The sequence below is a fragment of the Schistocerca nitens genome, chromosome 5 (assembly GCF_023898315.1).
Source record: "Schistocerca nitens isolate TAMUIC-IGC-003100 chromosome 5, iqSchNite1.1, whole genome shotgun sequence".
Classification (NCBI taxonomy): domain Eukaryota; kingdom Metazoa; phylum Arthropoda; class Insecta; order Orthoptera; family Acrididae; genus Schistocerca; species Schistocerca nitens.
Genome location: NC_064618.1, coordinates 351,974,394 through 351,989,957, shown reverse-complemented (window position 1 = coordinate 351,989,957; position 15,564 = coordinate 351,974,394). Strand labels below are relative to the sequence as shown.

The window sequence follows — 15,564 nt, the reverse complement described above, 5'->3', positions numbered from 1 at the left end:
ACACTATCACAGACGTCTGGTAACACGGTGTACTACAGTTGGTCTGCGTGCGGAGACGAATGCAGAATAACAATTGCAGCAAGCGCTCTATGCGGACACTGCGACAGCTAGACCAAACCACAACAGTGCTCTACAGCGACACTCGTAAACACGGTCGTCATCATAAACATGTCCCTGCAGATGCTGCTCGCCGACCGTGGCCCGTGTTTGTTACAACACGCAACTGAACGTCGGAGGTTTCAAGCGTCAACTTGAGGTTACAATATCTCCGGATGTAATTAACATTTTACAATGCAACAAACGGCACTGATTACGTATTTGTTTATATGTTCAGATGTGCTAACAAAACTAACGGGTTTCCATTTAAAAAAAAACGTATGTTTGTGTTAAAAAACATACTTCCGTGCATTTTTGTATGGTTTTTATTAAACAATTACACTAGCCCCTCTCCTCACGTTCGGTCTGTGGTATCGATTCGTCAGTATTTGATGTGGTTTACGAAATATATCCAGCGGTAATGTTAGGTGACTCACCCTGTATAAGGAGGAACCAATGATTCGTCCATTATTGAGTGCAAAGTTAGTCCTGAGTATTTTTTTTAAAGAATCTTAACAGCTTGATTAATATACATTTTTGATACTAAATTTATGTTTAGAAACTAGCAAGACTTAGCAAAAGAGATTAAGCATTCACACAAACTTCCCATTAGCAGAAGCAATACTCATTTTTAGGAGGAACTGATTAGAATATGGCAAAGTTGGTGTGACCAAAACATAGTAGTTGACTGTAACATTACAGTTAGTGCTGTTGTACAATTTCTTTTCAAGTGTAAACATAAAAAGACAACCTAGCAATAGGAAACTGCCTTATGGGCAAACTTGTGAACATATTTTTTAGCTGGATGGAAAAGGATTTTTTTTTTAATTCAAGCAGAGTGCTGATAAAATCAAAGATTACAGTTGATATGTTGATAACACACGCAGCATCGAAGAAATAGTTTACATACTCAAGAAGCTAAACTACATCTATAAGAATTTGAAGATTACCTCGTAATTAGAATTTCAAAAGGTCATTAACTTTCTCGTTGTAAAATCAATGTATTAGGAGTTTCTTTGGCATCAGTTCGTTAATTTTCCATGTAAGCGAAGACACTGCTGCCGCTGACATAGTGACCAGGCCAGGCCAGGCCAGGTCGAAACATATAATGTATTTGAAGATCGGTTACACAGGTTTTTACTAACGCACAGTTGAGGTTTCCCAGTGGTTGTTAGCTGACAGTGAGGTCTCATTTCTTGCAGTTGGCGCAACCGCTGTCGTTCTCGTCGACAATACAGGCGGTCTCTCTTCCGTCATCCGGCCAGCAGACGTCTCCCGGCACCACAGCCACCGTGGTCGGCTGGGGAACAACCGAGGTGAGTTCACTAATGTTACGAGGATAACGACGAAGTGAGCCTCAGAACACCTCGCACTGTACTTCACGGTGATGATGATGATTCAAATGGCTCTGAGCACTATGGGACTTAACATCTTAGGTCATCAGTCCCCTAGAACTTAGAACTAGTTAAACCTAACTAACCTAAGGACATCACACACATCCATGCCCGAGGCAGGATTCGAACCTGCGACCGTAGCAGTCGCGCGGTTCCGGACTGCGCGCCTAGAACCGCGAGACCACCGCGGCCGGCGATGATGATGATGATGACGATGATGATGGTAACAGCTGGGAGTGAGACAATCTCGGTGATGACATACAACAGTGATGTACACCCTATTTGTTTCAGTCGTCCACATCCGTCGCCAGTGCCCTGCTAAAGGTTGACGCCCCTGTGTGGTCGGACGCAGACTGCGCGGCAACGTATGAGTACTACTTCATGTCCCCGAGGGAGACCAACATCTGCGCTGGAGAAGCCGACAGAGGAGAATGTGGGGTGAGTGGTCGTATTTTCTCTTCCTCGTTTATAAATCTACCTGAAAGTTTCTGACTTCAAACGTCTGCTGTGTCAGGCAGGTGAACGGTGTTCCCTCGATTTTCACTACGCATTGTCCTTCTTCTTTTTTTATTAATCAACTGTAACCATTCTCCGTGTATAAACTTCAAACCGATGCTAATGTTTTATATGTAACTCACTACAAAAGTTAATGTAAGAAGAAATGGAGTATAGCATCACAAAGCTGAGCAGAGGCAAACCAGTAGTCGGGAATTATATTCGTACTTGTAATCAGGACGAATCAGATGTATGTATATTACTTGTATCCATGTTGTGGTCTTCTGTACAGAGACTGGTTTGATGCAGCTCTCCATGCTACTCTATCCTGTACTAGCTTCTTCATCTCCCAGTACTTATTGCAACGTACATCCTTCTGAATCTGTTTACTGTATTCATCTCTTCGTCTCCCTCTACGATTTTTACCCTCCACGCTGCCCTCTAATACTAAACTGGTGATTCCTTGTTGCGTCAGAATACGACCTACCAACCAATCCCTTCTTCTAGTCAAGTTGCGCCACAAATTTCTCCTTTCTCTAGTTCTATTCAGTACCCCCTCATTTGTTATGTGATCTACCCATCTAATCTGGAGCATTCTTCTGTAGCACCACATTTCGAAAGCTTCTATTCTCTTTTTGTCTAAACTATATATCGTCCACGTTTCACATCCATACATGGCTACACTCCATTCAAATACTTTCAGAAACGACTTCCTGACACTTAAATCTATACTCGATGTTAACAAATTTCTCTTCTTCAGAAACGCTTTCCTTGTCATTGCCAGTCTGAATTTTATATCCTCTCTACTTCGACCATCATCAGTTATTTTGCTCCCAAAATAGCAAAACTCTTTTACTACTTTAAGTGTCTCATTCCCTAATCTAATTCCCTCAGCATTACCCGACTACATTCCATTATCCTTCATTCGCTTTTGTTGATGTTCATCTTATACCCTCCTTTCAAGACACTGCCCATTCCGTTCAATTGCTCTTCCAAGTCCTTTGCTGCCTCTGACAGAATTACAATGTCATCGGCGAACCTCAAAGTTTTTATTTCTTCTCCATGGATTTTAATACCTACTCCGAATTTTTCTTTTATTTCCCTTACTGCTTGCTCAATATACAGATTGAATAACATCTGGGAGAGGCTACAACCCTGTCTCACTTCCTTCCCAACCACTGCTTCACTTTCATGCCCCTCGACTCTTATAACTGCCATCTGGTTTCTGTACAAATTCTAAATAGCCTTTCGCTCCCTGTATTTTCCCCTTGTCACCTTTACAATTTGAGAGAGAGTATTCCAGTCAACATAGTCAAAAGCATTCTCTAAGTCTACAAATGCTAGAAACGTAGGTTTACTTTTCCTTAATCTATTTTCTAAGATAAGTGGTAGGGTCATTATTGCCTCACGTGTTCCAACATTCCTACGGAACCCAAACTGATCTTCCCCGAGGTCGGCTTCTACCAGTTTTTCCATTAGTCTGTGAAGAATTCGCGTTAGTATTCGGTAATTTTAACATCTGTCAACACGGGCTTTCTTTGGGATTGGAATTATTTTAATCTGCTTGAAATCTGAGGATATTTCGCCTGTCTCATACATCTTGCACAGCAGATGGTAGAGTTTTGTTAGGCCTGGTTCTCCCAAGGATGTCAGTAGTCCTAGTGGAATGTTGTCTACTCCGGGGGTCTTGTTTCGACTTAGGTCTTTCAGTGCTCTGTCAAACTCTTCACACAGTATCATATCTCCCATTTCATCTTCATCTACATTCTCTTCCATTTCTTGTCCTTAAGATCATCGCCCTTGTATTGACCCTCTATATACTCCTTCCACCTTTCTGCTTCCCCTTCTTTGCTTAGAACTGGGTTTCCATCTGAGCTCTTGATATTCATGCAAGTGGTTCTCTTTTCTCCAAAGGTATCTTTAATTTTCCTGTAGGCAGTATCTACCTTACCCCTAGTGATATGCGCCTCTACATCCTTACATCTGTCTACTAGCCATCCCTGCTTAGCCATTTTGCACCTCCTGTTGATATCATTTTTGAGACATTTGTATTCCTTTTTGGCCTGCTTCATTTACTGCATTTTTATATTTTCTCCTTTCATCAAGTAAATTCAATATCTCTTCTGTTACCCAAGGATTTCTATTAGCCCTCGTAATTTTAACTACTTGATCCTCTACTACCTTCACTATTTCATCTCTCAAAGCTACCCATTCTTCTTCTACTGTATTTCTTTCCCCCATTCTTGCCAATCGTTCCCTAATGCTCTCACTGAAACTCTGTACAACCTCTGGTTTAGTCAGTTTATCCAGGTCTAATCTCCTTAAATTACCACATTTTTGTAGTTTCTTCAGTTTTAATCTACAGTTCATAACCAATAGATTGTAGTCAGATTCCACATCTGCCCCTGGAAATGTCTTACAACTTAAAAACTTGTTCCTGACTCTCTGTCTTACTATTATAAAATTTATCTGAGACCTTCCAGTATCTCCAGGCTTCTTCCATGTATACATCTCCTTTTATGATTCTTGAACCAAGTGTGAACTATGATTAAGTTATGCTCTGTGCAAAATTCTACCAGGCGGTTTCCTCTTTCATTCCTTCCTCCCATTCCATATTCACCTACTACGTTTCCTTCTCTTCCTTTTTCTGCAATCTAGTTCCAGTCACGCATGGCTATTAAATTTTCGTCTCCCTTCACTATCTGAACTATTTCTTTTATCTCATCATACATTTGATCAATCTCTTCGTCATCTGCGGAGCTAGTTGGCATATAAACTTGTACTACTGTGGTAGGCGTGGGCTTCGTATCTATCTTGGCCACAACAATGCGTTCACTATGCTGTTTGTAGTAACTTACCCGCATTCCTATTTTCCTATTAATTATTAAACCTACTCCTGCATTGCCCTTATTTGATTTTGTATTTATAATCCTGTATTCACCTGACCAGAAATCTTGTTCCTCCTGCCACTGAACTTCACCAATTCCCACTATATCTAACTTTAACCTATCCATTTGCCTTTTTAAATTTTCTAACCTATCTGCCCGATTAAGGTACCTGACATTCCACGCTCCGTTCCGTAGAACGCCAGTTTCCTTTCTCCTGATAACAACGTCCTCCTGAGTAGTCCCCTCCTGGAGATCCGAATGGGGGACTATTTTACCTCCGGAATATTTTAGCCAAGAGGACGCCATCATCATTTAACCATACAGTAAAGCTGCATGCCCTCGGGAAAAATTACGGCTGTAGTTTTCCCTTGCTTTCAGCCGTTCGTAGTACCACCACAGCAAGGCCGTTTTGGTTAGTGTTACATGGCCAGATCAGTCAATCATCCAGACTGTTGCCCCTGCAGCTACTGAAAAGGCTGCTGCCCCTCTTCAGGAACCACACGTTTGTCTGACCTCTCAACAGATACCCCTTCGTTGTGGTTGCACCTACGGTACGACTATCTGCATCGCTGAGGCACGCAAGCCTCCCCACCAGCGGCAAGGTCCATGGTTCATGTATCCATAGACAAACGTAAGAGTGGGATCGGGAGTATAACATGAAATTGACAACGAAGTAAATAGTCGGGGTTTCCAGTTGTGAAATATTAAGACGTTGATATATCCATTTATACGACGTAAGAGTAAGCAGCGCAAAAAGCTATGTAATCCTATATCGAAAATATTGAAAACATGAAGATGGTGGGGTCTCTTTTTGGTATAGCATTCTGTTTACAGTTTCACATGAAATATGAAAAATGGAATGTGAAAACTCTCACCAGTTTAAAATAAACTGATTTTTACGTAACAGGGAAATGGAGTATATACACTGATGGGAACAAGTCACACCATCAGAAGTAATTAATTTAGAGTAATGAAATTTCGGAAATTCATCTTTCTTTCCGGGAAATATATTTGTGTGATTAGCGTTGCAAGATCGCAAGTTAATGTAAGAGCGAGGAAATCCATTGCGATTGTGAAATGGTGGTATGTTAACAACCGGTGTAGCCGCCAGAATGTTGAATGCAAGCATACATACGCGCATGCATTGTGTTGTACAAATGCAGGAAGTCAGTTTGTAGGATGCAGTTCAATGCCCATTGCACTTGGTCAGTCAGTACGACTATTAATGCTGGAGTTGTCGCTCCTTAATGGCCCGTATGTGCTCGACTGGACACAGCTCTGGTGATCGTGTACGCCAAGGCAATATGTCAATACTCCGAAGAGCATGTCGGGTTACAACAGCGGCATGCGGGTGAGCGTTATTCGGTTAGAAATACGCCCTGGAATGGTGTTAATGAAGGACAGCAAAGATCTGAAGTCAGAGTGGATGGGGTAACCACAATGGTGATTCTGGTGTTATAGAAAATCGCAACTCTGACCAAAACATAGATGTAGGTCCAATGTGTCTAGCACCTTGAGAGGTTGGTTGCAGGCGCTCTACTGGCATCCTTGTTACCAACACTTGGCCATCCCTGGCACTAAGAAAGAATCATCTTTCATTAGAAAACACAAAAAAACCTTCATCCTGCCCTCCAATGACATCTCACTTGACACACTGAACTCGGTAGTGGAGATACCTTGCGGTCAATAGAATGCACGCTACAAGGCGCCTAGTTCGGAGCGGTCCTTGAAGTAACAGTTCTTTGTGTCACTGCGGTGCCAACTGCTGCTCAGATGCAGTACGATGCACCAGGGTCTTATACGGAAGACGATGTTCTTCTCTCTCGGTAATACCACGTAGCCATCCAGAGCCTAGTCTGCTTGTGACCACATATTATCGTGATCACCGCTGCCGTTAATCATATACATTACCTACATTCTTGCCTAGCCTGTTTGCAATACCGCAGAAGGAACAACCAGCTCCTCACATTACAGGTTCTCGTTCAACTCAGCGAGATGTTGACAATGGCGTCTATGTAGCCTTAAAAGGTATTTTTTCTGACATCATTAACTTTTCACATGAAACCTTAAAGGTGACTAATGCTCACCACTGTTACAGCCTGTATTTAAAGCAAAACTGATTTGCATCCTCATAGTGGCACTACTACCTCCACTCTTACGCGATTGGAGCAAAGAGTGAAAAGGCATCATCTTTCAGATGTACGGACACGTCTACTAAATTCCGCTTTTGCCGCACAGCTCCTTCCTGGTGTTGAAAATTTCATTCCGTTACTGTACAGTAACTTCACTTTAGAGAATTTATAGCTGACCTAAAAACAATATTGGTCTTAAGTTTGGCTGTTAAAGAAGAATATTTAAAACTTTATACATATTTGGCAACCACGTAATGAGCGATTGCCTATTTCAATAGAAAAATATTTTCATATTTTGAGGGCAGTATCTCCCAACTTCTGAGACAGGTAATTCCGTTGTTGTATGTTTTTCATTCCGGGAGAAAAATTCACTTACTGAGAGACGGAATTAAGCTAAGGTGACTAAACTGAAAGTATTTTCAACACAGTGATACAGTTTTCAAGAAAGAGAATACACAGAGTCTAATTGTATGTCCCTCTGGGGCGCCGCAGTAAGAGCCAGACACTGTTCTATGAACCACTGAGGAACGTACTTCAGCTACACACAGGGTTGCAGACACTTTCAGGAACAGGTATTTGGACGCTCTAGGCTAGTAATGCATTTGGCCATAACACCCCATTATAAAATCTTACTGCATCAACAGCTACTTTTCTTACAAGTCGTGAGATTTACCAGAAAACAAAATCAAGAATAGAAACACAACAGGATATTACTGAAGTCTGAGAATTTTAGGAATTTAGTTTTCGAATTTATGTTACATGCTTTGAAGTAATAGTGTCTATTCTCTCGTCTATGGTTATGTAACCTTACGTTCTGGGGAGCGTCTTTGACTAGGAGTCAAAACATCAAATGTCACGGGTTAGAACCTAGCCACTACATAATTTTGAATAAAAATCGTAGGAAACGGTATTAGACGTCACCCTCGCTCTGCCAACGGCCTTGTCAAACCGAATGGACGAAAGGACACAGTGTCTGGGCACTATCTTGCCCTTTTGGCAGGAAACTGTGTTTAAAAGGCTGAAGACTCAGCAATAACCCACGTTATGAGGCTGTAGAAGTCAGTGGGGAACAGTACATTAAAAGCGTAGTCGGGATACCCACAGGATGTGTGACATGTAGTTGAGATAGGGTCATGCTGATCTCTCTATCGCCAAAAGATCCCAGCCCCCCATTCGGATATCGTTGAGGGGACTGCCAAGGGGAAGGTGGACATGAGAAGCAGGTGGTACAGCTAATAAACGGATAACACTTTAGGAGTCGCTGCCTGGAGCTTTTAAAATTGGAACGTTGAATGTAAGCTAGAAAATCTGAAAAGGAAAGCTACATGTACTGTGTGGTCAGTGAAGTGGAATGGAAACAACGTGAGAATTATGGTCAAATGAACATACGATAATATCAGTAGCAGCAGAAAATGCAATAACGGCAGTAGGATTGGTTATGAATAGGGATATGGGGCACAGAATGGGTTAATGTGAACATTTCAGTGGCAGGCCTGTTCTCATCAGATTCAGTAGCAAACCAATATTCCGGTATACATATCAATGTCGCAAGCAGAATGAGAGGGTGTACTAGAAGTATATGAGGACACTCGAAGGGTGATTCAATATGTAAAGGAATATGATAATCTAATGGTTATGTGGGTTGGAATGTGGTTGTAGAGGAAGTAGTAGAAGAAAGGGATACGGTAGAATATGGGTTTGGTAGTAGAAATGAGAGCGGAGTAAGACTAATTGAGTTCTGTAACAGATTTGAACTAGTTACACGGTTCAAGAATCACAGGAGGAAGAGGTATATTTGGAAAATATCCGAAGGCAAGGGGAAGTTCCAGCTGGCTTAAATAATGCTCACGCAGAGATTCCAGATTCAGATACTAAATTGTAGAACGTTCCGAGGAACAAATACCGACTGTGACAACTATTTTGTATTGACGAAGAGTGAATTCAGTTTTAAGAGAATTGTCTGGAAGAATCAGTTTGAAGTTCATGAGTGTGGTGCGATAAGAAATAACTCAGTAAGCAGTTAAGTTGAAGAAGAGTGGATCCCTCTAAAAACATCACTTACAAATGTTGAACAGACAAACGTAGGTACAAGGAAGGCAACTACAGAGAAATCATGCGTAATAGGGGAAATTCTTTAATTGACCGACGTAACAAGGAAGTACAGAAATACTCAGGGGAAATACTGGAATATAGAAATATAAATTTAATTAGGAATGAAATAAATAGGATTTGCGTGGAATACGAGGCGAAATGCCTGAAGGAAATGTGTCAACAAATCGAAATAGAAATGATCGCGGGAAGGACTGAATTAGCATATCGAAAGGTCAAAACAACTGTCGGTGTAACGAAAAGCATCCATGGTACTAAAAGGAACTGCAGAAGATAAAAAGTGTGGAAGAATGCAGAGGCCTGAATACGTGCAACAAATCGTACTTAAAGACGTAGGGTGCAAGAGCTATTCTCAGATGAACATGTTGGCAAACGAGGGAAATTCGTGACGGGCCACATCAAACCATTCAGAAGACTGATAAAAAGAAAAGAACGCGTAATTTTCTAGTTTCGCAGCAACAGAATATCAACTCAAGATACTTTGTGATTCCTGTTTTGTTCGTAAGGTCACGTATATACGTGAAAGGTGCGAAGTTATGTCTCATAAAAATCTACACCAAACATCTGAATGGGATATGCCTGATTGTGTTTAATTATTTTAGAAATTTGTACAGACTTACTGAGTTTCACTCACACTGAAAAAATTAAAAAGGAATTACTTTCTACCAGGAATTTGTAATTTAATGTTGAAGATGTGATCTAACCTCAATACTAAAACTTCATCTTCTTCTAAAGCACTGCAGGGCACTAAGTCTTATGGCATTTCATACCTCAGCATAATAGCAACAATTGGAACCCTATTGATTTTGAGTTCTGTTACAGCCAATATCGTGCTTATTGTTCGACTGAGATGTGGTGATGAGGATTACGGATGGGGAACAAGATAGCGAAGTACGAACGAGCTGATAAACTGCTAAACAAGATATAAGCCACGGCAGTCGATGCTTGTCTGCTTGTACCTAGGCATACGCTTGATTGTTTCTTGGATCAGCCGCTGGCACGGAGTCTTCAAAAGACGGCATTAGGTTCATTTCCAGCGTTCCAGGACAATTTAAGTGTTCTACAATATGTGAATAACTTTAAGAATATTTCTTTCTTTTTCAGGGAGATGGTGGTGGTCCGCTACTGGTGAACGGGCAGCAGGTGGGAATTACCTCCTGGGGTGGTTACGACTGTGCCACTGCAGACTCGCCAGGGGTCTTTACTGAAGTTTCCTATTACGTCGACTGGATCAATCAGAACGCAGTTTGAGGTGGAAAGCTTCCTGATTTTTTCGTTCTGTGAACTATAGTAACCACAATACTAAGCCTCAAGAAATAAAATCTACTTTGCTCTCCACATTGTGCCTAGAAAGAATCAAACCAACTGTAAAAAATCTATGTACACTGCTCCGTGTTGACTACAATAAGCACTGACAAGAGTGTCAGAGTGACCTACTCCTGAAGATTTTCTTTTGAAGGGTTTTTCAAGGCGAAACCAAAAGGACGGTCTGAAACCCTGGTGTTGCCTGACCATGATTTCCTACATGTTTAATTACTGTACTGCTTATTGTTTCTTTCGGTTTTACTTGTACACGTATTGGTCAGCACCGATATACAACCCATAAAAAGAGTGGCCCACAAACAGTGTGGTTAAGATTTTGATACAAGTATCCTAAGCAGGCAAAAGGGGAACAGAATTTTTAAACTGAAATTAAATACTTCATTAAATGAAATCGATAATTGGTAAATGGAGATTCAATGTGCTACTTGTCTCGAGTTCAGAGCGACGTTGTTTTTCAGCGAAGATCATCGACACCCCTCTAAAAATCCTTGTGAGCTGCGATTGTATATGAGAAACTTGTCTAGCACGCACGCACAACGTGAGAAGTCTCAACGACCGTTTCGTTCAGCCTGATAAAGAGAGAGACATGAAATACACTCCTGGAAATGGAAAAAAGAACACATTGACACCGGTGTGTCAGACCCACCATACTTGCTCCGGACACTGCGAGAGGGCTGTACAAGCAATGATCACACGCACGGCACAGCGGACACACCAGGACCCGCGGTGTTGGCCGTCGAATGGCACTAGCTGCGCAGCATTTGTGCACCGCCGCCGTCAGTGTCAGCCAGTTTGCCGTGGCGTACGGAGCTCCATCGCAGTCTTTAACACTGGTAGCATGCCGCGACAGCGTGGACGTGAACCGTATGTGCAGTTGACGGACTTTGAGCGAGGTCGTATAGTGGGCATGCGGGAGGCCGGGTGGACGTACCGCCGAATTGCTCAACACGTGGGGCGTGAGGTCTCCACAGTACATCGATGTTGTCGCCAGTGGTCGGCGGAAGGTGCACATGCCCGTCGACCTGGGACCGGACCGCAGCGACGCACGGATGCACGCCAAGACCGTAGGATCCTACGCAGTGCCGTAGGGGACCGCACCGCCACTTCCCAGCAAATTAGGGACACTGTTGCTCCTGGGGTATCGGCGAGGACCATTCGCAACCGTCTCCATGAAGCTGGGCTACGGTCCCGCACACCGTTAGGCCGTCTTCCGCTCACGCCCCAACATCGTGCAGCCCGCCTCCAGTGGTGTCGCGACAGGCGTGAATGGAGGGACGAATGGAGACGTGTCGTCTTCAGCGATGAGAGTCGCTTCTGCCTTGGTGCCAATGATGGTCGTATGCGTGTTTGGCGCCGTGCAGGTGAGCGCCACAATCAGGACTGCATACGACCGAGGCACACAGGGCCAACACCCGGCATCATGGTGTGGGGAGCGATCTCCTACACTGGCCGTACACCACTGGTGATCTTCGAGGGGACACTGAATAGTGCACGGTACATCCAAACCGTCATGGAACCCATCGTTCTACCATTCCTAGACCGGCAAGGGAACTTGCTGTTCCAACAGGACAATGCACGTCCGCATGTATCCCGTGCCACCCAACGTGCTCTAGAAGGTGTAAGTCAACTACCCTGGCCAGCAAGATCTCCGGATCTGTCCCCCATTGAGCATGTTTGGGACTGGATGAAGCGTCGTCTCACGCGGTCTGCACGTCCAGCACGAACGCTGGTCCAACTGAGGCGCCAGGTGGAAATGGCATGGCAAGCCGTTCCACAGGACTACATCCAGCATCTCTACGACCGTCTCCATGGGAGAATAGCAGCCTGCATTGCTGCGAAAGGTGGATATACACTGTACTAGTGCCGACATTGTGCATGCTCTGTTGCCTGTGTCTATGTGCCCGTGGTTCTGTCAGTGTGATCATGTGATGTATCTGACCCCAGGAATGTGTCAATAAAGTTTCCCCTTCCTGGGACAATGAATTCACGGTGTTCTTATTTCAATTTCCAGGAGTGTATTTGAATAATGCCAAAAAATAGGTTCTGAATCTCAGAGAAGGGACGAAGCAGGTGGCGGCAATCACTGGAGTATAGCATGCCTAATTAATTAGCCAATAAATCTGAGGATCAATTTTCACCTCGATAGCTAATTTTTTCGGCAATTGCTAAGCGAGCAATGACTTCTCAAGATGGGGAACAAAGGGGGAGAGGTGCAAATAATTTTCGGTTTTCTAGAAACCGTATTAGTAACAAAATCAAAAGATGGCGGCCTTGTTGAAGAAATAGCTTCTAGCCTTATCATTCAAAGCCGGTTGACGCTAACGATTCAGCGGAGAGAGATACATTTCGCGATAGGATCTGTTTGGTGCCTTTTCAGAATGGAAAACGTGATGATGATGTTTGGCTCGTGGGGCTCTCAACTGCGCGGTTATGAACGCCCATACAAATTTTCGATCTCTACTCAGTCCAGTCTCGTCACTTTTATGAATGATGATGAAATGATGAGGACAACACAAACACGGAGTTCTCGGGTGGAGAAAATCTCTAACCCGTCCGGGAATCGGACGGGTGACCTCGTGATTTAGACGCAGCAACCCTAGCCACTAAGCCAGCCACGAGCTGCTGACTGAAAAACGTGAAAGCTCCAAGGGTACCACGCTATTCGTCTGAACAGCTGCAGGAGGGATGTCCTGCCTTCTTAGTCAGGTTGGAAATGTGTGGCGGTGTTGCGTTTCAGAGTCCACCATAACTTAGGTGGTGGGCGAGATACTGCATTCGCAAGTGTTCGTCATTAGTTGCTATTTCAGCAGCGATGGAGCCTTGCTTTATCGAACGGAACGTCTTTGTTTAAGACACCTTATTGCAAACGGTCATTCGGTAGTGCTGACGCAGTGAAGATTTCGCATTCAGTTCAATGTTGGTCAACACGATGCTGTTCCATCTCGCCCAAAAGTAAAATGATGGTTCAACAACTTCAGAACGAGAGGAACGGTGAGATCTGGAACAGCTTTGGGAGGTGTTCGAACTGTTAGAACATCAGAAAACATCAAGAAATTTCGACAAGCTGACGAGGTCAGCCCTCGATGTACAGCAGTACGAAATGCTCGCGCTTTGCTCATTTGAGACATGTCAGTTGACTGCCTTTTGCACTTTGACCTTCACATTCATCCTTTTAAAATCATGGTAGTTCAACAACATATTATGCATATGTTGTGCCAGTTCTGACATGCCCTTGGTAAATATTTTTTCAGTTCACATTGTCCTGTTTGCGAGCGACAATATTGTTTGTGTTATGTCTTGCCAACTGCTTTGGAATCCTGTAATACGTCTGGCTCAAGTGAAAGACATCAAGTTTCATACGATGGCCAAAACAAACATTTTTGGATAATGGATCCTGGTTTTCCACCACGAGATATAAATACACTGTTTGGTTTTACTTTCTTAAGTGGCGGAATATCACTGCTTTCACTGAATGTCTTGTATACTACTACATCAATGCCATGCAATATCTCCTGCAATACAGGATATTTTGGTAGAAATAGAGTTTTTGAAAATGTACGTACATGTTCAAAGTGAATCTTCATGATACATGTTAACAGAGACAGATTACGACTAGTCTGCCTATACTCAGATGCTCTAACAATCAAGGCACTCATATCATCAGGGAGCAGTGAGACTTTCCTATCCTCCCCATGGGTTCCGCTATCATTGCAGGATCAGTCACTTATCCTTGCGGTGAAGGTGCCTCATACGATCAGTCATAATAGCAACTGTACATTTACATTGGCATGTGGAGAAATTTATAGGGAAATAAATAACATGTGTATAAATCTTAACCTTTTTCCCCTGCTGTATACGCTACATAGCATTACCGGTGTGTTGTTGGGAATAGTATCGATCTGCGTTATCGACCTGCTCTGCCAGGCAGCTTTCATGTCTGGCCCCTTATAGGCAATATGGTAGGCAACGCACCAAATGTGGATGTTTTGCCTCCCCCCACCTTAGGCCCATCCAATTCTTCCTTCACGCAGACTTCTGCATACAACAATGTGTCATTTCTAAGGTGATTACCATCAGTACATCGCAGAGAGCGCACTACATGGTTTCCAATTACACACTCAGAGTATGCCCCACGTCATGAAGTTGCTGGACATATTCCGGTTTCTTAGCAATGGCATGTTCCACTGTATTCATCCAAAGTGGAATACCTATGCATCTCCATCCCTGATATTCTTACATACAAATACTACATTTTGGAAAAGACGACATGGTATAATGACGACAGTGATATGTTCTGACATCAGGCTGGAAGGACACCTACCCTGCAACCCTGAGGGAAGGGTGACACTATGATCCAAGCTACGTAATGTTGTATGAACACCTAAAAGACGTCAGTGTATGTGTGTATCCCGACACATTGCCCTAATTTCACAGTGTCGATTGGTTGCCTATAAGGGCCGTCCTTCCTACAAGAAACGACACGATATCTGTAACAAATACTGACAGATAGTGAAATCCTTGACATGCTGCTTTGTGATGTAACCTGTTACATGTCTGCTGACTCAGTGCTCAAAAAGAAAGTATTCTACAATTCCCAATGGAATTCTTGCAGTCACTAGGACTGTCTGGCACTCCACTACGCTGTTTGGGGCTGAAGACAGCACTTGCATTATGTTACTGCATAATCTAAATGTACCAAACTTCACAATGGCATGCAGTTTTGCATGATGGAGATATTAACAACTGTGATAGATGCAACAGTCTTAACAGGTAGGGCTGCCAGTGAATCAGTATCCATGTCTTGTATACTGCTAATTCAATAGGGAATCCCAGTACCATTTTGTAGGTTACTGATCCCTTACAATTGACTTTACCTATCATGGTAGATAAAGCACAAGGGCTAAGTATGGAGGTATGTGGCATCAACCTTACGGCACCCTGTTTCGGCATGGCCAGTTGTACATGGCTTGTAGCAGAGTGAGGTCACCCAGCAATTTATATATCATGGTACCTAGGGACAGTACACATATTGTATATTAGAGTGTACTATTATTAACAAATGTGTCCCTACATATAATCTTTTGTGACTGCATTTCATTCCTCTATGGATATCTAACAGCCGCTGGT

General features: G+C 43.1%; 1 protein-coding gene across 1 annotated transcript in view; it reads left to right on the top strand.

The window, feature by feature from the left end:
- Nucleotides 1-10,412, top strand: part of LOC126260795 (trypsin alpha-3-like) — a 76,143-nt gene extending 65,731 nt beyond the window's left edge. The window contains exons 5-7 of the mRNA XM_049958134.1: nucleotides 1,299-1,412; nucleotides 1,782-1,928; nucleotides 10,219-10,412. Of these exons, the coding sequence (XP_049814091.1) occupies nucleotides 1,299-1,412; nucleotides 1,782-1,928; nucleotides 10,219-10,365 (408 nt within the window). The 3' untranslated portion in view covers nucleotides 10,366-10,412. The remainder of the gene's footprint in view (nucleotides 1-1,298; nucleotides 1,413-1,781; nucleotides 1,929-10,218) is intronic.
- Nucleotides 10,413-15,564: the final 5,152 nt, after the last annotated feature.